Source organism: Solenopsis invicta, chromosome 6 (assembly GCF_016802725.1).
Source record: "Solenopsis invicta isolate M01_SB chromosome 6, UNIL_Sinv_3.0, whole genome shotgun sequence".
NCBI classification, from domain to species: domain Eukaryota; kingdom Metazoa; phylum Arthropoda; class Insecta; order Hymenoptera; family Formicidae; genus Solenopsis; species Solenopsis invicta.
The window spans coordinates 7,799,085-7,823,166 of NC_052669.1; the positions used below are offsets into that span (position 1 = coordinate 7,799,085).

Genomic DNA, 24,082 nt, shown 5'->3' on the forward strand with positions numbered 1-24,082 from the left:
CTAACTATTCCTCTCGAAAACGTCGCGGGAGCGCGTACACACGCGTCCGATTCACGGCCGAGACCTTATCGCCTTCTCGCCATCGCTCTTACCTCGCGCTCCTCTCTCGCGTTCCCCACCCTGGATAAATGGGCGACGAGTAGCACACATGCTGATATAAAAGCGAACTTATCGGGGGTGTCGGATCCAGTCGCTCGCGACACACGTGTGACACGACTTTGGCAGGGAGAGACGAGGTGCAAAAGAAGAGGGTCCATCCTTCGCGCGGCGCGGCGGCTTTGCATCACCGAAATCGCGGAGCCCTCTTCGCGGCCCTCGCACTAAGGCGAAAGGGCGACTCCGGGAGCGAGAGCCATCGGGAGCCGAGAGCCGCGAAAAGAGCCGCCGTCTCTCGTCGCTCTCATCTCCGGATCTCTTTCAGCGATCGCAGGAGGCATCGCGTCGACACGTCGCGTCTGCTCCCCAAGGATTAATCATGATCTCCGCGTGGAAAGGGTGCTGTAAGTACGATCGATCTCTTATTCATCGATTCGCGGATTCCGAGCGATTCGCTCGGAGCAAGGATTACATCGATCGCGATGAATCTTTAATTGTAATTAAAGCGCGCGCGCATAATCCTTTTTTTTTTGCCGATACCAGAAGCGGATGACTGCCGCGAGCATCGTCGATCGTATGTCGGAGAGAAACGTCGATATTTAAAATTTAAAAGAAGAGAATAACGACACTGTTAAACGTGGCCGATCGTTTCGCAATTTCTCGAGTGGGTGATGACGATCGCGAAGCTATCGCGATGATCTGAAAAATCCAATTGCGCTGATTACCGATTACAAGCATCGCAATCGTCATGGGCGATCTGCAGACGCCAGCTTGTTCGCCAATTCGATTTTTCGCAAAAAAAAAAAAATTCTATTATTAAGTATTTTTAGAATGAATGTAATCGGGCAGCGTAAAATAAAATGTTGCATGCTGATATAAAATTAGCGTTGAAGACTACGATTGATCTAAACGCAGTCATTTAATTAAATGTCGATGTGTGCGAAGCGGAAAGACAAATGCAAACATGCGAGACCAGAATTGCGCGGTTTCGTATGTTTGCGAAATTGTACATACTTATCTTTTCGACGGAAATTACAATCGCAATTAGCAGACACAGTTCTCAATATCTCCGCATTTTGTTTTCATTTCACAAAGGCAAGTAAATGGTAATAATGAAAATGTAACAATAGTAATAATCTTCGTTGCTAGTGTGTAAAATCAATAAGTTACTGCGCCGAAAAAAAAAAAACTGTTAACTTGACTAAACTCTGTTTAAACTGATTACATTTCTTTGGTATGAAATTTAATTTAAATTAAATACACGAATGCTTGAATCAAAAAAATTTAATCGCCTTGAACAATTCGGTAAAATCAACGATCAATTTCGTCAAGTTAACAATTTTTTTTCTCAGTGTACAAGAGTCGATACATAAAAAAAAAAACGAGGCGAAAGAAATGCAAAGTTTGTCGAAAACGCGCGAGTTCGCGGCAAAGATCATCGATTACTATAAATCCCAATTTGCTAATGCTGCAGTCGCGATCCGCCGAAGCTTTCACGTTCGCCCGACCGCGGGAAGTGCCTTGACATTAATTGCAACCCGTTCGTTTGCCCAGATCACTTCCTGACGTTCACGCAACGGCAGAATGCGTGAGGGTGTCACGGCCTCCTAGTCAGTAATTAATGAATCGTTCCCTTTAGCTGGAACGGGGAACCGTGTTAAAACCGATCGATCTTTTGGCAAAAATCAGAAGTGCAAAACCACCGCGAAAAGTGAAAACAATCCCAGCAGCATCAATCATTGCTTCTATTTGTCGACCACTGCACAATGTAAAATTTTAAAATATTTCTGATTAATGTTTAAAATTAAATTTTATGATATTTAAAAGGTGTAATTATGTAAATACTTATATGATCATTCTACATGAGAATTTTTCTATGATAGCATAATTATCAACTAGAAAAAAAAACTATAACATAATAACATACACGCATGAGTAATTAATGAAAACGTTGAATAATCAAACATAGAATTATCATCAAGAAAATTGCCACATTATAAATTATAAGAAAAATGTAAGAATGGAGCAGTAATAAAAAATACTGATTAAATATTGTTGATTTTCACATAAAATCCATAAGTTTTTGAAACTATTCTAAGTTGTAAAAACTTGTGCAAATTAAACTACATTAAAAAATCTTTAGATACAAGTTTAAAAGATTTCTGGGAAATAACCGGATGTATAGTAAATATTAATAGTAACATTATGACACATAATAAAAAAAACAATCCATTATAAATAAGCTCAATTAATACAGGGAAAAAATTAGTATCAAATGAACAATTCATTGTTTCACATATAAGCAAGAATATAAAATCTTGAGAGAATTGATTAACCTTAAACAGATGTCATTTGATAAAAATTTTGTTTTTTTACGTTAGCAAATTATTTAAGATTATCTTTGAGATTATCAAATTCTTTCAAGAAGATTTTATATTCTTGCTTATATATGAAACAACTGTTGATACTAATTTTGTTTTGTGTATAACGAGTAGCGTAAAAAAGTTCTTGCTACTATCTAGTGTTCCGTGTTATTTATATGTAAAAACAATATCGTTTGTACAATCTTAAACAGTGAAATATGCTAAAATATACGTATGTAATGTGTCTCTTGCAACAAACGAGAAACATTAACATTTTGCATTTATATCGTTTGCCCAGCAAAAATTGTACTGATCATTACTATTTGAGATACTGTATTTAATGATCTTTCAATATAAATAGCAAAGTCAATTATTTAAACTTTAGAGTTGAGTAAGTTAACATATGTTTTTAACTAAATTAAGTTCAACTTAATGGCTTACAAAATTAATTTAGTTACGTTAAAAGTTATAGTTAACAAAAAACTAACTCGTTAAAGGTTACGTTAAGATCAAATTAACTTGAGTTAATTTTAAAAAGCATTATTCATGTTAAATTAGAAATTCGTAAGCTTTCAAATTACTCAAAACCATATATTTATAACAATACTCAAAACAATTTATTTATATGAAATGTCAAACAAATTTAATATTCTTTTTTAAATTAAATGTACATAAAATAACAAAGAAATGAATTGTTTTTTATGCGGGAATGTATTTTTCTTTTATAACTTCTCTTTCTTTCACATGGATAAACTTTTAACTTCGGAAAAAGTAAATTAAAGTTTACGTGCTTTAAAAATAACCGGTTAAAGTTAAACATTGAATCATTTAAAATTAGCTAAGTTAAGTTGAAAGTTATCAACTTTTAACTTTATTATTTAACTTTTTAACTAGTCACTACCCAACTCTGTTAAAATTTAATTTTCTACCAGATTTCTTTGCGATTTCTACACTGTGCACCCGATTTATCTCTCTCCTTCTCTCCCTCTCGCGAACCTTGGCTGGGCGCGCCGCGTAATAATCGGAAATCGTTACTCGTATCACATCTCATCGCGCGGAGATCATTTTTTTTTTTTTTTTTTTGTTCACATTCCTCGCATAGCGAAGGCACGTGAGGTACGAGCGACCGAGCGACTACTCTTGCTTATTATGTGGCATCCGTGAATCATGTCATACGTTACGAGACTTCGGTGAAACAGAGGCGCGATTACAGATCTCTCGTGGAATCGCCGTATAAATTAAGCCGGGCAAAAAGTCTTCTCGTTCCTTTTTTTTTCTTCACATATAACTGGCTTTTGTCGAGCGTAACGCGATTATGTACTCAATGAGGACGGATTGATGAGACTACACGCAGAGAAAAGATTAGCCAACAAAGCTAAAATTTAGTTGTAGCAACTAAGATGTGTCTTTAAAATAGGGACAGCTAATATCGTTGCTGCCGGAGCTAAATTTATTAGTTATTAAAATTAGCAGTTACAGCAAGAAATATTCGCTGCTAGAGTCAAATAATGTTTAGCAAATGCGTATATAGTTTCACGCTCCTATGTCCCGGTCTACAAGTGTAGTAAGCCTTAAGCCGTAAGAAATTGACCAATCATAGTTGAATATGAGGAGAATAATCGACTATGGCCAATTTTTACGATTTAAGGCTTGCAACATTAATTGTAGCCCGGGACTAAGATATTGAGTAATAGCTGCCACTTTTTTAGCTACACGTGTTAAAACACACATTTTATTTTAGCTAATAAAACTGTATTTTGTAGCAAATATATTTTATCTTTAATAGTCAATTTTTAGCACTGATAGAAAATATCAAACTAGCTACTGATATTTAGTTACCACTTCTAAGTCATTTTTTTCCGTGTACCCGAAAGATAATAGTCGGGCAAACGTTCGTTATCTCATTTAGTAACTTTGATTTAACGCAAAGCGTGAACTTGATTTTAAATTACTTTGAACGTCAATGAGAGGACTGTAGTCCAATACTTTTCACTTTAACACCTTCTTCAATGTCTTTAAAACCCTATAAGCATTACAATAATATTCCTGAAATATTATACGAAGTAAATAATATATTATTTACTTCAATATATTTTAAACTATCGGGAATATTACAATTTTTAAATGTAATAACTATAAAGCTTATGAATGTTTTATGCATAATAACTCATATTAATTTTTGGACAAAAATAACATTTGTAGAAAATTTTTACAATAGTCTGCAGATAATTGAAATAATATACCACGAATATTATACGTATAAACGGACATGTAATATTAATACTACATTCCTGTAATATTACTAAAATACTATAGTCTCGGAATTATTTTAATATTATTTTAATTTTTAATAACATTCGTATAATATTCTGGGAATATTGTAGCACTTGTAGGGAATATTCTCTTTTGTCTCAGAAATTACGGAGCAATTTGACAACCATAGATAAATCAAGTGTCAAGTGAGTTTCGGTAAACTCATGCGGAGATCTCCGTCTCTTCGTTTTTTTTTCCTTCTGAGCGGAAAAAAAAATCGCACTATCGATCATCCGCGCAAACCATCGACAATCAAGTTTCGCGCTTCCCGTTTTTAATGGTACCCGACGCAAATTCGATAGTTTCCGCGCCGCGCGTTTGTTTGTTTCCCCCCACGTCCACGTTAATTTGCCGGGCGTTTAATTACCGTCGTTCGTTTGAAAATAGCCTCCGGGAATAGCTGATTACAGAAATTAAGTCGCGAGCGCGCGTGTCGGCCCGCGCGCCGCCACGACGGAAAACGGCCGTCTCGTTATCATCCGCTCGAGGAATAAATGTCGAAACAGTTAGTAAATTACGGCGAGCACGGTAGTGAGAAAGTGCGCGGGGGAAAAAGGGGGTGAGTAAGAGTATTATCGGCGAGCCTTCGTTAAGCTCTCTGAGCGCGGGTACTTCCAGCGTATCGCATAGATAAGATAGTGCCGCTCGGCGGTGAGCGATCGGCATTCTTCAACAATGGTAAACGAAAAGCGATTGTCGCACGGCGTTGTCAATCGGCGCAGGTAAAGTGACAAGTCGAATCGTTTCTCCACGCTACATTGCGCACCACCGCACCGTAGAATTCCGACTTATTAATGGCAACGAGGCCGTTGATGTCGAGAACACCCGCCTTGCCCATTGAACGAACCGTTCAAGGTTTCGGTCGGAAAAACGATCGGATCGCGGGAAAAAGGTGGCAAGATACGCGATTTATTGTATTTTATTGCGTTTTATTTCGTGCCGATTAGTCGCTAAATCCGCCGCAGAAAAGCACTCTAAACGGGTCGATAAGGAAACTTTTGCACACAGAAAAAAAATTTAGTATCAGATCAACAATTCGTTGTTCCATATATAATCAAGAATATGAAATCTTTTTGGAAGAATTTGTAATCTTAAGCAGACATAATTTGCTTACATGAAAAAAAAAATTTTCCCAATGTAAGCAAATTATGTCTGTTTATGATTATAAATTGTTCCACGAAGATTTTACATTCTTGCTTATGAGATAAAATGCTGATTTGATATTAATTTTTTTCTGTGCAAAACTATTGAATGCCCCATTCCATCGACTTGATTATCACTTAATAACAACAATAAAAAAAAAAAAAAACGTTATTTAACCGATAAACCTGGCTCTCGTACATTACACACTTGATCCATCAAGTTAATCCTCGATGCCCTTATCGAGTCACGATTTTTAATGTTTGTTGTTGAAGTTACAAACACTTTCGAGACGGCTATACTAACAATAACAAAAGAAATTTTTTTATAAAAAGAAATACAATTTTTTAAAACTATATACTTTGATGCAAGTATTTGTTTGTTTTGTTTAAGTAAAAATATTTTCTCTTTAAATTCTTTAGAGTGGAATTCCACTCTTTTAGATAAAATTTCACACCAAAAAATTTTGAGATTACTTTTAAGTAAATAGACATATTACCTTAAGTATTTGTATTATTACATTTTCAATATTTTTTAAATATAACGTTTAAATAATGATTTTAATTTTTACAAATAAGCTAATAATATTATTAAACTATGATGCTGAAATTAGCAGACAGACCTAGCAGACGACCGTCGCGCGACACGCTCGACGCAGCGGTTTTCAACTCAGTTTTCGCCACAGTCTGCTGCGTTCAAAAATTATTACTAGTAAATTTTAAGAAAAGGCCCTCTCAGAAGCCAAGATATAAATAAATTAATTTTGAAGATAGACGACAAAAAGTCAATTTGATAATAATTTATTTTATATCTCGACTTCTAAGAGGGTCCTTTTTTTAAAACTTTGTCCACATCTTTGGGATAACATGAAAGAGTTACCAGTAAAATGTTAAGAAAAGGGTCCTCTTAGAAGTCAAGATAAATATAAATAAATTATTGTCAAATTGAGCGACTTTTTATCGTCTATTTTAAAAGTTAATTTATTTATTACTTTAGCTTCTAAGAGAACCCTTTTCTTAAAATTCTACTGGTAACTCTCTAATGTTAGAGAACTCTCAAAGATGTGGGCAAAATTTAAAAAAAAAGACCACTTAGAAGCAGAGATACAAACGTATTTCCGGAAATTTATTTCTGAATGCAACCTCAGTAGGTCTCAGAACATCATATATATTTTTAGCATGTTTTTTTTGTTGAACCTAAAATGTCACTTTATACGATTGTTCTGTAGTAGTATGTAATGTATGCTGTAAACTTATTTTCTTAGATCAATTTTTGAACGCAGCAGATACTGTGAGCGAAAACCTTGAGAACCGCTTCGTCAAGCGTGTCGCGTGGCGGCCGTCTGCTAGGTCCGTCTGCTTATAACAGATTTCAGCATACAAAGAAATCAATTAGCGTTATTAAACTTAATTAAATTGTTTTCTTAGATTAAAAATTCCGATTACCTTGAATCTAGAAAATAGTTTAACAGTAAATATTTCCGAGAACTGTAAGAAAAAATTGCTTTAATAAAAATCAATTAAAAAATGTTTAACTTGACAACAAGTAAATAAGCTATTAATACCGTTTGAGTAAATAATTATTTGTATTAAGCACAATTCTTTTTTTAAGATTTTTCTCTTTTACAATCTTACGTCTTTCGATATGACGTTCCCAGAATGTCGACAGTTCCCGTTATTGTATTATTGTTATTATTATTATTATTTTATTACTAGTATTATTTTCGTGTGACGTATCTTTCCTCTCAGGGAGATAAGTGATTTCTTTCTTTGTATGTCGAAATCAGTCATTAGCAGACAACGATATTGCGGTCTTGTATTACCTTAGCAACGTATCTCTGAGAAGCTTTTCAAAAGATAATCGATTGTTAAGATATAGATTTTTATGTTAAATAACGTTTAATCTATAAATTTCAAGATTACGTCCAAGATTACGATTGTTTACGTTACACAAATAATATTATTATAATAATATTATTACAATAATATTGTTATTGTTTAATTACACAAATCTTTTTCACGTAGACACTATTGTACTGTTTATTATTGTATACTGGATAACAATACAGGAAAAAGTTATTTAACTTAGTTATAAGATTGTTAATAAATCTGACTTTAATATTAATATAAAAAGATATATAATTAAAAAGTAATTATTAAAAATTAAAAACGGAATATAATTTCCACTATTTCTGATAAAATCTCTGAATCTTTGATGATCTACAGTTTATTATTTACGCACATTAAGACAAAATTTTTTTAAATGAAAATTTTATAAAACTGCAAGAAAAATGCTTGATTAAAAATTATTTCTTCATTCTATTTAGACACATAAGAAATTTTTATCGTGATTGCAAGTAAATAAGCTATTAGGATTTATCGAGTAAATAATTCTTTTGTGTTAACTTTTTTTGTTTTAAGATATTCCTTCTTTCAGCGCACGTAAAACATAATTTACATTGTATACATCGTATACAATGTAAATTTTTTTTATATTTTACGCATAAATGCGCGCAACCCTGATTTACTTCCAAGATTATCGTTCGAGTGACGCAAATGCATTTATCCTTCCTGGGGACGTACGCGATCTTTCGCGTGTGTATATGCAGCGCGTTTGCATAAACTTCACGCATGGACGAGCAATAAGTCATGCGGCGCGAGCGTGTGCCGCGAAATTCGATCACGCTCGCGCGTCCCGGCGTTTTTGTAAATTAAGAGAGATTGCGTGACGGTGATGCGAAGCACAATACACATGTCACATTATTTCTGATAGTGCTCGTGCGCTCGTATTCGCCGCCGCGCGACTTCTATTTCGCGGCAGCGCGCGGCGCGTCCGTCGCGAATGAAGTTCGAGCACGATATTGCGTGTGAAATGATATGTAACGGATATCGGAGAGTAGATCTATGTGGGACCACCTTCTCGCTCGTTCGTTTAAACTCTTTGCAACTATTATACATGAAAAAAAAAAAAAAATAGATTGGATGATTCAGCAAAGCTATAGTTTGCTGCGCGAGTTCAACATCTGTAACTAAGGAGATTTGATAGTTCAACAAAGAAATTATGTTTGAGAGTAATAAATGAATTATTAGAGCAGCCTCTTTATTACAATAAAAATTAACAAGTTTTCTTTGTTACAGCAGTAAAAATGTGCGTCATTTTAATTGTTTATGTTTCGTTAAAAATTTTAATTCATATATTTAATTAATTTTTGCAGAAAACTGTATTAATAAATTTGCTGTGCTATTTTTATTTGAAAACGCAAAACTTTGCATAGAAAACTGACTGTCCGTACATTATAGTTATAAATCTGTTGAATCAGTGAAGTTCTTTTTAGCTTTAACAAATCTTTTCTTCCGTATAATGTTCTACTTTCTTAATTCTCCAGAAAATAAAATTTAAAAAAAACTAATTTTCTTGCATTTTTTTTTAAAGAAAAGATAGAAAGAAATGGCTGCGAAAAACAGTCACTGATATTTTTAATTTTTCAGAAAAATTATCACGTTTTTTTTTCGTTTTCTTTTCGAAAACACAGAAAAAAATAATTTTAATAATGAAGTGATAGCGTTTTTTATTTTTTTTAAAGAAATAAAATAGATTTTTTTTTCTACTCTTTTTCTCAAAAATACGGAAAATATAATTATGAAAATGACAATTTTATTTTGATGAATTACTTACTTATCAGAATTCTAAAATATAAAATCTTAAAAATCATTAATATAGAGGACGATAAAGACATTATCTCAAAAAGAAAAATAAAAAAAAATATAGCAAGAAAAAACCTTGTTTTCCCCAAAATTTCCAAGAATTTTTCCAGGCTTAAAACACCAAAGATTTCGATTGCGCATTTACATCATATGATTTTGATAAAAGTTACAAAAGAATCGTTGCTCTATGTCCCTTTTTCTACGCAATCTCAACGGAGATCAATAAATGCATACTCATTCTCACTCGTCGATGTTCCTACACGACGTATCTCACAGTATAAATTAAGTAATCAACACGATTGAATGACAAGCGCGTCCTATCTTTTTAGAACGCATTTTTATCATGGAATTCCATATCGACGTCTGATTGATAAGTAAACAAAAGATAAGCGCAGGGCATACGAAGTAGATCGAAAATTAGAAGTGTAGCCTATGCAAGACGGATCGCTCGATGCACGAGAAGTGAGTTCTTACACGGAAAGAACGGTTTTACAGAAGTGTCAAAAAAATTAACTAGATAAAGAACTGAAAATAATTTTATGAACCATCAAAATAATTATACACGACACTCAGGTAATAATAGGCAATGCTGTAAAATATTTTGACACTCTAGCTATCGGCTTAGACGTTCCACATAATTATTTTGATGGTCTAACAAAATTATTTTCAGATCTCTATCTAGCTAAGCATCTAGATACTTTAACAAAACTCTTCTTTCCGCGTACAACCGACATTTTCGACGTCCATTCCTTTTTTTTATCATCTACATGGAAAGAATAATTTTACTGCAGCACTAAAACTTTAGCTAAATACAAATGAGAAAATGATTTTACGTTGAGCCATCAAAATAATTATGTAGGACGCCCAAACATGATAATGTTGCTGTAAACAGTTTTGACATTCTGGCAACCAAGTTAAATATCCGATATAATTTTTTTTTAATGGTCCAACATAATTATTTTCAGATCTGTATTTCAGCAGAATTGTTCTATCCGTGTATCGATGACAGCGAGATTTTGAAATTAAGCAAACAAAAATGAAGGTTGATTAGATTAGATTGTTTTTTTTTCTTAATTACGTATTTTGTGTTAAAATAATAAATTTCGGCGCACACACGAAAAGTTAGAAATAATAAAATGTTATTTAAGGGAATGATTTGAATTTGTTTTAATATTTAACAGCGCATAGATTAAGAACGCCGATAATTCGAGCGTTATCGTTGAACAAATTCCCAATGATTCAATTTGCATCAATAAAAACTGATAATGTAATATACAATATGTCTTATTAAAAATAGGAGAGAGATTCCGGGATAAAAGTCCAGTGGAAATAATATTTAGAAATGGCTGACATTTACTCCGATAGGCGAACAATTGCGCTAAGGTGATACGTCTTAACGCAGAAGTTTTATCAAAACAAAATTTTTTAAATAATATTTGTCAAAAATTAGACAAATCTAAGTTTAAGTTATAAATCTATTTTTGGAAATGTTAAGTTAAATACACATTTATTTTTGTAAATATACATAACTGCAAACTAATTTTTATGCAAAATTTCGTCATATAATTTAATATTGTCCTGTCGGAGTAGAAGCCAGTGTGAGTAATCAAGAAACAGATTTGAATCTCAGTTTTTGTCGGAACGACGAAATGTAGGCGTCTACATACATCTCGCGATTTTCCCCCGTTAAACGTGGCCCCGTTTTAACGGATTTGCGCGTTTCATGATTCGCGTGATCGCTGAAATCTTCGGGATCATTACGACAACACGTTGTAAATCAACGCTGTTGTCGCGGATTTATTTTCCGCCGATTCACACCGGAGAGACGGAGATATCGCGCAGATATGTCGCAGATTCGATAATAAATCTAAATTTTTTTTTTTTTAGCCGCGCGCTTTGATTCGTGCGCGGGAAGGAAGGAAAAAAAAAGCGAGAAGAGAATTCGCTCCGATCCCCGGAAATCTATCAACGATATTATCGCATTGCACAAAAACAATCTTCGCTTATCTAACCGTGTGCTCATGCCTCGGATAATTAAAGTGCACGGGTAATTATAAAAACGGCAACAAATCTTATGAGTACGCGGTAAAAACGATGGTGTCATCGATTTATCGCTTGTTGACGTGCACTAATAAAGTTAAGTGTATCAGCATCAGGTTAAGTGCATATCTCCCAGGTTCTACAATAATAGATAAGGCGACCCCCTTTTGGGCGTCGCCCTATCTGTCCATCGGGCTCTCTCGATCGCGCGTTTGCCCCTTTCACGTTTTCACGTGAGCGAACGCAGCGCGTATAACGAAACACAAGCAACGGGACACGATTCATCGACGAAAATGGGAAAGAAAAAGGAGAAAGTGTCGTACGAGAACTTTACGAGGTGCCTGCGTGTGTGCGCGTGAAAACGATAGCGCGATTATGATATTAAAAGATTGCCGGATTGCGTCACAATTAATTGCGACGAACGAGAGCGGGTCAATTATATAATGCTTAATATCGATAATCGGCGAACGTTTAACGCAGTAATAAGTTTAATTACAGTCTTGTAATATGGAGCAAACAGCGAGATCGCTATCTCGATCTAGCGTCGCGATAACCTCCTCCTCCTCCTCCTCCTCCTGCTGATTATCGATCGGGACGCCTCTCCTTTTTTCTCCCTTTTCCTTTCTTTTCCGCGGGTGAAGGCGAACCTCCCCGACTTCAGGAATTTTTCCTGTTACCGAATGTGCCCTCTCGGATTGGCTAATACGCGGAAAGAACAATTTTGTTGAAATACAGACCTGAAAATAATTATGTTGAACCATTAAAAAATTCATAGTGGACGTTTTAAGCTAGCTGTTGGAATGTCAAAACTTTGTGCAGCAGTATCGTCATGCTGGAATGTCTTACATAATAATTTTGATCGTCCAACGTAAAATTACTTTCCGATCTATATTTATAGCTACATTTTTCGATACTATTGTACAAAATGGTTTTTTCCGTGTGGATCGCCAGACCTTTCGCGAAAATAAGAAATCTCCCGCACGCCGCGTTTGCGATAATTATTATTGATAGTTCGACGGTTTTTGCAAGGCATGCGGCGAGATTTTCGCAAGACACGAGATATTTCCGTTTACTTTTCCCAAAGCGAAAGAAAGAGAGACACTCGTGGGGTTTTTCCTCGTGCGTTTGCGGCTCGCCACGAGGAAAGTGCGAGCTGGGTCACAAGTTTAACACTATCAACTAGTCATTCTTTCTATCTTTCTAGTGATTATTTCTATCTTTTTAGATTAGTAATCGACTTCTATTTTTTAGATTAACTCTATGTTTCTCTATGCTGAGAAACAGGATTCTAAAATTTGTTTACTTTTTATCAATTATTTCCTTTATTCTGATAAAATATTTGTAGCCTTATATTTTTTTTTAGATTTTATAAGATTCCTTAGAAATTATAGAATGAAAAATGTTAGAAATTGTGAAATATTTTAGAATTTACATATACCAAAAATTCTATAAAAAGATGTAAACTTTCTCAGTATTTCTGAAAAGTGTTTCAATTCGTATAAAAATGTTTGAAAAGTTTTATAAAAAAGTTATACAATTCTAAGATTTACATAAAAATTTTGAGACAAATTTATTACTTTATTCTCGCGATAATAATAATTTAATGCTTGGTCCTTTTATATCTTCTTTTATTAATGTGAAGTAATTCTAGTCTCGGTTTAACCTACTTGTCGTCTTTTTCAGTTCTACGAATTACAAAAAAACACAAAGTGTAAGTTAAAGTCGAGATTAAAGTTAATTTACATTAGTAGAAATAGACATTAGTAAGTAAAACTATTGGCACTTTTAGTGCTAATGAGATCACGAACGGAATAATCTCAGTACGCGAATACTCGGAATTCTTCTTTATTTAACAATGACGAACAGTGCTCGAGGTAACTCGCTTCGAATTCACGTTATCCCTCGCTTGATTTCACGCGTACAGCTTCGCGATTTTCGTGTCATAAAAAGTAGATTTCCGTCCGCAAATTAGAAATCAATTACTGGCTAGTGGGATTATTCCACTCTTACAGCAAGAGATTGTTAATAATATAATCAGACGTATGGTCGCAGATCTACGCGATTGATTTATCAATAAATTACGTAAGAAAATTCACAAATACGCAGATAAGAATTTATATGCACCAAACTAGATAAAAAATGTAAGGGACGTTTCCGAGAAGCATCACATGTAGGAAGTAAACAGATAACAAAGCTTTGTTTTTAACTGATATCGAGTGGAGCCTCGACAGAATATAACAATTAGAAGCTTGGCACTTAGTTTTAACAATAATGACTTGTTGCTTTTTTAAAAGACTTCCTTATACGTGATATTTCCCTGATTCCTAGAAAAAAATTTATCTCCAAATTTTTATGTAAATTTTAGATTTCTTCGGAACTGCTATAATTGTACAACTTTTTAGATAATTTCTTACATCTTTTTATATGAATTGGAACACTTCGAAAATGCTGAGAAAGTTTTCCTCTCGAAGAATTTTTCATATATGTAAATTCTGAAATATCCAAACATTTCTTATTGTATAATTTGTGAGGAAATTTTAAATGCTGCAATAAAATTGTTCTTTCCGTGTAGAAATCTTCGGATTTTACACATATAAAAAGTTCTACCAAGAGACGTAGACTTTCTTAACATTCCTGAAAAGTGCTCCAATTCGTATAAAAATTGACTTCTGACAGAGATATTTTGCGCGTCTCGCGAAAGAAATAGAGAAAATTATAAACTGAATGAGAAATGAATTATAATAGATAAAAATTTAAATTTTAGATTACATCTCTTGTTTTGTGCTTTAAACACTTAAAAAAATTAGGTAGAATAGATGTTAATTGTTACTTAATTTTTGTAGTTAATAATAATTTTATCATACAATTTTATAAAATTTTTATATTTTTATAGAAGAAAGTTTTTTTATAGAATATTTTGTATTTATTGTATATACATATTTGCAATTAATATAAAATTAATATAAAATTAATTGACTGCTCAACATTTCTAACAAGCTGCGTACACCCCGTGGTAAAAATTCTGAGACAAATTTTCACCACGGGGTGTACGCAGCTTGTTAGAAATGTTGAGCAGTCAATTCCCGCGATCTCACTTTTACCTACAAAACGTGCAAGCACGCACTTTGTGCGTTCTCTATATGTAAATAACGCGGCTAACGGGATCCGGAAAGAATTTTTACGTGCCGCTGCGACGCGTGCATCCTCGAAGATAAGGCACCGTCGAGGGCACCAAGGAGGAAAGTTTGAAGCCGCGTACGAGGAAGGAATGTCGATCAGCACCGACGACTGATCGAGTTGTCGAGCTGTCGACGCTTTGTAGGCAAAGGCCAGGGCGAAAAAAATCTGCGCTTCTGTCGCGACTCCGCTCGGTCTTGGCAGGTCGCGTCGTAACGCACAACCCTGGACGCGAATCCTCCCCTTAGGGAAGCTGAGACTCAGAGTACACGGAAGCGGAAAATGCGCTCGTTTCTCTCTGTCGCAACCGGGTGCCGAGAATGCGAAGCATACTTCCTCACCAAAGGCGTCATTGCGTATGTCGATGCACGTACGTAGGTACGTGCGTGCGTGATCGCACGCCGACGCACCGCGGCCGGACAGCAGCGGAATAGAAAACGCACGGCCGAAGGTTCATTCACCAAATCGGGGAAGGAAACCGTGGCACGAAGGTTGAACGGACGATACCGTCACTTACGAAGAGTCCTCGTCGTTCTCACATCGTCTTATCATCGAAATCAGAAAAATTTATAGGAGAAAGCTGCCGAATGCTTACCCCACTTAAGACATTTTTTTATCATTATTTCTCTTTCGGTACTGATACATATGCAAATAAACATTAAAAATTGTAATACCAGTTACTTTAATCGTACCTGTGAGTCTCATAAATCGTATCGCATTTGAAAGTATCAAATGTACGAATTAAAGTAATTAAAAGTATATACATTGAAAAATGTTGTAATAAGAATTGAAACGTAGTTTGATTTAATTAAATATTGAATCACCAGCATATGTAGTTGATTCAACTAAATTTTATTCATTCAACTATATTTATTATTGTCTTTTAATCTTATTGTTTCATTGATGCTGCTATTGAATTGACAAAATATCTCCAACTGAACTTGATTCAATAGCATTTTTTTTCTTTGTAAAAAATCATTAATTATAAATACTTATTTTATTAACAATTTATCGAAAAAAAATTAAATATGTAATAATTAACAAATAATAATAATGAAAAGATAAGAGCAGCATAAAACTGATTTAAATGTACTTTCGCACAATTGACTTATTTTATTCATATCAATTATTAATTTTACTGTTATCGTTTATCAGTTTTGTACTAATATTATTTAATATAATAAAATTTTAGATGATATAATATAAAAAACTTGATAGATTTTAAATTATTGATTTAATTAATTTTATATTAATTTTATATTAATTGCAAATATGTATATACAATAAATACAAAATATTCTATAAAAAAACTTTCTTCTATAAAAATATAAAAATTTTATAAAATTGTATGATAAAATTATTATTAACTACAAAAATTAAGTAACAATTAACATCAATTCTACCTAATTTTTTTAAGTATTTAAAGTACAAAACAAGAGATGTAATCTAAAATTTAAATTTTTATCTATTATGATTCATTTCTCATTCAGTTTATAATTTTCTCTATTTCTTTCGTGACACGCGCAAAATATCTCTGTCAGCAGTCAATTAGAAAAAAAAGTATAGATCAAAAAATAGTATTTTTTATTAAGGCCGAGATAGATCACTCGGTGTCTCGTTTTCCGAGATGCCGTTATCGTAACGTTTTGCCTGAGTCACGAGCGATTAGTAAAACAGAGAAAGTAAAGTTCCGCAAAAACTTTGTTGTACGAGCAATTTATTGGACAAAAAAATAAAAAAAAGATGTATATCGACGATGACAAAACGAGCGACAAGTAATCGGATAACGAAATCAGCCCAGATAAATACACGGTAATACCTATCAGTCCAAGCGCAATAAATCTTCGGGAGGTACGGGAATAACTTCTGCATGTGCAAAAGAAAGATTTAATGATAATAATGGATTAACTCATCATACTCTAAGATTTTCTCGTCGCGCACTGAGCTGCCTCCTGATTATAATTAAATAATATTAACGAAAAAACAAAGGAATTTTTTAATAACAAAATTTAACACATATTTTACGCAATTCAACAAATGAAAAAGCTGTTTCTTGCTGAAATACTTAAAAAATTTAACTAGATACAAATCTAAAAATAATTGTGTCAGCCCATCAAAATAATTATGTAGGACGCTCTAACTAATTACTAGAATGTCGAAACTTTTTATAACATTGTTTACCGTGTTTGAGCGTCCTAATTATTTTGGATGTTCCAACAAAATTATTCTCTAATCTGTATCTATCCATATAACATAAAAAGATTGCAAAACATTTTGCAAGAATATTTCATCGTGGATTGCGTTGGTTGCAAAAACGTTACAATATTACAGCAATGTAGTCCGCCTTTCGAAATGTTGTAATGCATTATTTCATTAAAATATTATAACGACTTGTATGCAAAACGCGCTTACAAAGACATTAGCACGTTTTGCTTGTAGTTAAATTGTTAGATATTTCAGCAAAACTATTCTTTACGTCCGCATTTTACGATATTTCTCATTGTCTCTAGACTCTTGCGCAACGATCGCTGCTCACGTTAAAAATTACGAGTCACGGTGATTAGAGCTCGCCTCTATAAGATTAGGTTTCTCAAAATGACGGAATTAATGACTTAGAATTCGCGAAATTATTGATTGTAGGCGGCCGACTGTCGCAACGATGGATATTCGCTATTATGGGATTTTTGGCGATCTTAAATGCCTACACCATGAGGATTTGCCTCTCGATCACTATTACGGAGATGACGATTCCAATACATCACAATTACTCAAACGATACGGAAAGATGTCCAAAAATAGATGTAGATGAAAAACAGGAAATAGATATCACTAATCGATACGACTGGGATGAACATACGCAGGTAAGAGATACTTCATACGAAATAAAAAGGGAAACTAAAATTCAGTAATCGTTTTTTGTAGCGCTTATTTTTCTGTATCTTTATCATCTTCACTTTTATCTTCGCCTTTATGTTTCGCTGCTCTTTACTCATTGATCTTTACCTTCATATTTTTTCTCATTTCTCCAGGGCCTTATCCTCTCGTCCTTCTACTGGGGTTACGTCATCACGCATCTGCCGGGCGGGATACTAGCTGAAAAATTCGGCGGAAAGTATACCCTTAGTCTCGGCATTCTCTCAACGGCGGTATTCACCTTGCTGACGCCGCTGGTGGTCGACTGGGGCCAGGCAACCGGTCTGATCGTGCTACGGATTCTCATGGGCCTCGGCGAGGGCACAACCTTCCCGGCGTTAAATGCCATGCTAGCGCAGTGGACACCGCCGGAGGAGAGGTCGGTAATCGGCTCACTGGTGTTCGCCGGCGCTCAGCTCGGTACGGTGTTCGCCAATGCGATATCCGGCCTGATTCTGCATAGCTACGACTGGCCCGCGGTCTTCTATGTGTTCGGCAGCATCGGTGTGGTGTGGTTCATCGTGTTCGTTCTGATCTGCTACAACAACCCGGACGAGCATCCGTTCATCTCCGATCGCGAGAAAAAGTTCCTGCACGATCGTATGAACGAGCACACTCATAAGACACCACCGTCCGTGCCCTGGCGGCACATGCTGACCTCGGCGCCCATCTGGGCCCTGATTGCCGCCCAGGTCGGCCACGATTGGGGCTTCTTCACTCTGGTCACCGATTTGCCCAAGTACATGAGCAGCGTGCTTAGATACAGCATCAAGAACAATGGCTATGTCTCAGCGTTGCCCTATCTCGTCATGTGGTTCAGCAGCATAGGAACGTCCTGGCTGGCCGACTGGATGATCGTCAAGGGCGTCATGTCGCGCACCAACGTAAGGAAACTCGGCACTACGATCGCCTCCATAGGCCCGGGCGTCTTCATCATCGCTGCCTCGTACTCCAAGTGCGACCGAACGCTAGTGGTGGCCATGTTTACCATCGGTATGGCTCTGATGGGTACGTATACGCAAATTGGGATTGATTGATACAACAAAGTTATAGCTTGTTAGACAAGCTTAATATTTATACATAGAAAGAATAGCTTTGCCTGAAGTTTCGTTTATCATTCGTCTTTTCTTGACTCTCTAAAGGTACTTTTTATCCTGGGATGAAAGTCAACGGGCTGGATCTCAGTCCCAATTATTCTGGCACCTTGATGGCGCTGGTAAACGGAATGGGCGCCTTCACCGGCATCATCACACCGTACATCGTCGGCGAGATAGCGCCCGAGCAAACGCTCTCCCAGTGGCGAACCGTCTTCTGGATCGTGCTGGGCGTCTTCATCCTGTCCAACCTGATCTTCGTCATGTTCGCCAGCGGCGAGGTTCAATACTGGAACGATCCCGATTTCGTCATACGAGATCGGGATGAGAGACGACTCCAGAAGAAGGACAAAATGGCGGAGGCTAGAATGGAGTCGATAGTGGAAAAGTTATGAAATTGACCGCGAATTACTTTCCCCCGTGGTGCCGCGGAGAGTGTCGGGCTCTTAAGAAACGGAAGCAGCCGGGACTCGTCGACAATCTCACGATTATCCCGAGACGATTCTTCCTCGCGCTCTCAAGGTCCGCCTGCCGCGTGATCACGAATTTCAATAAAGATCTCACATCCGCGTGAAAAAGAGATGCCCGAGAAAAAGACGCGGTCTTCGACACCTCTCACGCATGATAATCCTTGAATAATAAATTATTCCGTGTGAGGTCGGAAATGCATCTCGAGTTCACGCCGTATCGCGTGCGCCCAGTACACTGATGGTATGCGCAATTGCGAGTCGATCTATTCGTCGTGAAAGGAGAAACTGTAAATTAAAGCCGACAGACCAACAGCGATTGTACATACTGCGTAGGGATTAAGTAAACGTATAATATAAATTTAATTTAATCGAATAAAACGCAATAAATTGTGCGCGTGCCGTCATTTCCGATAGGGGACCCGATTACTTCCAACACTCGAAGTAATCGGGCTCTCTCCGGAAATCCGGTTTGACGAATCTGCTCAGCAAACGAAGACGAATTGAAATAGATAGAAATTAATTCATTTTGACATTTTCGTATTCGCGCTTCAGATTTTCCGAATTCATTTAAATCCAAAAATAATATAACTCGGATATGAATATATCCAAATTCAAAATGATGAGCATTTCGTATTTCAGTTTATTTGAATCCGTTTGAATCCAAAAAATACTTCGGGACTCTAAAGCGCGAACTCGAATAAATTAAAATAAATTGCAATTTTCAATTTATTTGAAATTATTTTCGTTTGCTGGATGTACTTGCGAAAAAGTTATATTGGCGAGTTATCGAATCATTAAACTTATCATCCGGAATACAAATGAGGAGCTTCAAAGAGCGCTTAATCAATCTTTCAGTGGTACTTCATAAATTTCGTTCGATATGTATAAGATAAATATTACGTGCACGATATATGCCGTTTAAAAATTTCTTACGATCATGCGGAACGCGTAAAATATTCCGCGTCATCGGATGAAACAATGACAAGCAACGGTTTCGGTCAAATCGTCGGTGGCACGCCGCCGTGGAAATCGCGGATTTTACGTAATCTCTCTGCGCATCAGCCGCGTTTAATTATACGTGTTCGAATTCCGTTCGCCGCGTAATATCGCTATTTTATGATATTGCTATTTTTTAAATCGCCATCACATAAAAATGTTAAAATTATCGAATCGTACAAATATCCGCGAGTCTCCGCCCGTCTCTCTATTCGTAAACGCTGGATTCAATTGCGTGCCTTATCGACGAACGTAATGGAAATTGAGGAACGGATAATTGACGTGTTCTCCAACGAAATTTTGAGACGCGAGATCTTCCTCGCCGCTTAACGCAATCCGCAAAACGTGTGCGCACACATCGCGGATATCGCGGAAATATTTTATGAGCTTTGCTCATCGAATTCTTATATGACTCTTATCGCGCTTTATTTGCAAAAGTAATGAGCGTGTATCTTGAAAATATCGATAGATACGCAACGCGGCGATACGCAATTTATGAATTAATATGGTTTTTTGTCGCGTCATGCCGGTCTACTAATTCATGATCCACGTTTAAAGAACCTGTTTCGCGAAATCCGTATCGATTCAACTATTCCTCCGCCATCTCACCCTTTCACTGTTTTGCATAAGCAGGGGTCGACAAACTTTTCCTCCGTAAAGAATAGATCAAAGATAACAGATATCCTAAGCTCTACGAATCCCGAAGAAGACAAAGTCGAGAATATTGTATACTCATACAAGATGACTCACAAGTGTTTGAAAATTTTATGAGTGTATCGCTGGATAAAAGGGGAGGACAAATAGTTTTGTGAACATTAAGCTGAAAATGCTTCGAAGTAATAAACACAATATCATGTAATGATCTTAAATGATGACGTTCCCACAGGTGCTTCAATGTTAACTGATTTATAGACAAAGATCTTCAAAACGAGTGATAAAGAATCAGATTTGATACCAGTTGTTTGAAATCTATCAATTATTTCAATAACAAAGTTTTTTCGGCCGAATGTTCGTAGGAACATATAATCTTTTTTTTTCTCATGAAATTTCGAAACACTTATGACTTGCCCTGTATAATAGAAGAAAAAATGAATTAACTTTGTTATAAAATTCAAAATAATTAACTCTGTATTATCGTACCCAGTAAACAAGAAACATTAAGGTAATATTCAGTAATATTGATTTTATGTGTCTTTTTGAAATGTTTTAAAATAATATTATATAAGTATTTCAAAAACATTATTAAACACCACAATTTTTTTCGAAATATTGTTAAAATGTTTTAAAAACATCTCCGAGTTTGTTTATGTAAATGTTATATATAAATACGACATACTTGAAACGTTAAATGCTATTGAATATCGTTACAATAACATGGCAGTAATTATTTTTGTTTACTGGGTAATTCTATCAATTTTTTTTCTGGATGATCCGAAAGGATCTTTTAATTAAATTGTTTTGATAAAAAGTAAAGATGCAGATAAGAGAGCAACAGGCTATCGATAACATTACGATCACGAATGAGATGTCCAGGGTTCAAAATTGTTCTTTCAAGCAGCCGTTTTGCGTCTGATGTTTTACGTAATTCAGAGCGGAATTGTAAAAGACGATAAACGACGTAACGACAAGTAATATTACAAAGAAAGTCAACCCGGATTTTTTCGTGGTTCTTAACATACAGGTGCAAGACTGGAAGAATCAATTGCTCGCTCGTCCTGATAAGCACGAGATAAGCATTGTCCGATTGTTTGTCGACAAACAATAAAGAATCGGATACAATTGCCCAGACAGCACATAATATTTGTAAAAGATTTACAAAATGCTTGTAATAATTATTTGAATATTTTATAAACATTTACGAAAATATTTCATAAACATTTTTGTGATCATAGATTGAGCAAATCATAAAGATTTATCATAAATATCAGGTAGAAATATTTATAAAATATGTATAAAATATTATGTAACATAAATATTAATTTTTTTACTTGGCGTAAATGTTATGTAAAATTGTAGTCTATATTTTAATTACATTTTGAATAAAGATTTTATGATTTCTTTCCTTCGTGTGTACAAAATATCTATAAAATATTTATACAACATATAAAAAAATAAGTAGTAGTAAATATTTAAAAATATTTATCATAAATATTGTGTGCTGTCTGGATCGGTTGACTTCTCTTACATTTCTTGTCTCTTATTGTTGAGTGGTGAGATACAAATCTAGAGTCACACGCGCGATAAGAGTCGAATGCACACGATAATTCTAAACGAGTGGACACGTCTCGCTTCTCTCGTTACAAAATTACATATAACATTATTAAATATATAATTAAACATGTAAATAATATATAATGTAATTTTAAAAAAAGTGTACATAAAATTGAAAAAATTCTCACAGCACGCAATTTAAATTTATGCTCATTTCTCGCTCGCTTGAGTCGTTCAATTCCGTGGCGTCTTTTTTTTTTGCAAACCAAATTGCGGAATAAGCGTGTTGCTGCATGGTAACTGCGTGGACTCGAGTCACATTAATGATTATGTGACCACTCGACCGCTATTACACGCGTTACTCGATTTTTAATGAGTCCCACGAGCGACCGGTGTATTTCTCTTTTATTTTTTCAAAGTAAACGTTAATTAGCCGGTGCAAGTGTTTTTCCCTGGATAGAGAGAGAGGCGTACGTCGCGGATATGATTACACGGACGATTAAATTTCTCGTGAAAACGCCAAAATTTTTAATACTGAAAATTTTTAAATCTCCCGAAGACGCAACTTTTTGCTAGGATTGCGTGCAGACGCGATCTCGCGAAAAGGTTCCGCGCCGTTTCATAATGTTTAGAGGCCTGCCTCGCTTTAGTTGCATTCTATGCAACCACGCTCTCTCACTCTCCTCCCCTCCTCCTCACCTCGAAATCCGAACGCGTACATTCCGTGGATAATTATTTAAAATTTTTCAATTCGCCGATTGATTAATCGCATTATGCGCATAGGCAGCTTTTACAGAGCGAAGTTGCATTCGCGCAGAATGCACTCGATCAATCGATGAATTAAAATAATCGCCTTGTATACATATATACACGCAGACGCTGACATACTAAAGGTTCATTACAAAAACGCAGGAGAAAAAAGTGAAACGAATGATAGCGACAATTCTATTTCTATATTAGAATGTATTTCAATTTTCCTCGAGCGTGGAAGGCCAGGCCGTTTCGGAGGCTGCGTTCAAGCACATCTCTCCCCGCCTTTTTCCGAACAATAATGTATTTGAAGGGTTCTCTTAAAAAAAAAAATCGAACAAGTCCAAAAAGTTAAATTTTCGGGAAACAAATTTCTCTTTTTAAACCGTTTATTGTACAAATATAGTAATGTTTCTCTGGATTTATAAAAACAAAGCTTTAGGCTTTAATTAATTATTTTGAAAGTTCATAAAAAATTCACATACAACACAGTTAGACTTATTTGTAGTCCTTGCAAAATTCTTATATTTATTACACATTTATTAACCTAAAAATATTGTACATTTAACTTTTTTTATAACATTAAAGGTAAAGAAGAAAATATATTATTTAGAATATATAGCAATAATTTCTTTACTCTTCATTTACAAAATTTTACAAGTTGCTCTTAACTAAAATATTCTATCCTCTTGGTAAAAATATGATAATTTTTCTCCGAATATAAAATAAGTACATTACGAACAAAAATCAAAGCTTTAGGAATATTTGGAATTTATTAAAAAAATACTGATAAATTTCTGGACTTGTTCGGCCGG

At 35.2% G+C, this 24,082-nt stretch overlaps 2 protein-coding genes across 9 annotated transcripts in view; one reads left to right on the forward strand and one right to left on the reverse strand.

Annotated features, from left to right (window-relative positions):
• On the forward strand, nucleotides 1-22,714 carry LOC105196548 (putative inorganic phosphate cotransporter). The gene is made up of 4 exons (XM_011162544.3): nucleotides 1-500; nucleotides 17,474-17,694; nucleotides 17,863-18,754; nucleotides 18,889-22,714. Exons 1-4 carry the CDS (start codon nucleotides 476-478, stop codon nucleotides 19,233-19,235), a joined length of 1,485 nt encoding a protein of 494 aa, XP_011160846.1. The 5' UTR covers nucleotides 1-475; the 3' UTR covers nucleotides 19,236-22,714.
• Nucleotides 1-24,082, reverse strand: part of LOC105196549 (cilia- and flagella-associated protein 52) — a 43,487-nt gene that overhangs the window by 9,385 nt on the left and 10,020 nt on the right. Inside the window, exon 1 of one of the 8 annotated variants that reach the window (XM_039450159.1) lies at nucleotides 17,837-17,943. The exons of the other annotated variants lie outside the window; for them this stretch is intronic. The gene's annotated coding sequence lies outside the window, so the exon portion shown is untranslated. Of the gene's footprint in view, nucleotides 1-17,836; nucleotides 17,944-24,082 lie in introns of those variants that run through there. 8 annotated transcript variants of the gene reach the window in all.

Excerpts from the sequence above, each read along its gene's own strand:
- LOC105196548 (XM_011162544.3), top strand. The coding sequence starts at position 476 with ATGATCTCCGCGTGGAAAGGGTGCT. Across the intron at positions 17,695-17,862 it reads ACTGGGATGAACATACGCAG|GGCCTTATCCTCTCGTCCTT; the intron begins GTAAGAGATACT and ends TCATTTCTCCAG. Across the intron at positions 18,755-18,888 it reads CATCGGTATGGCTCTGATGG|GTACTTTTTATCCTGGGATG; the intron begins GTACGTATACGC and ends GACTCTCTAAAG.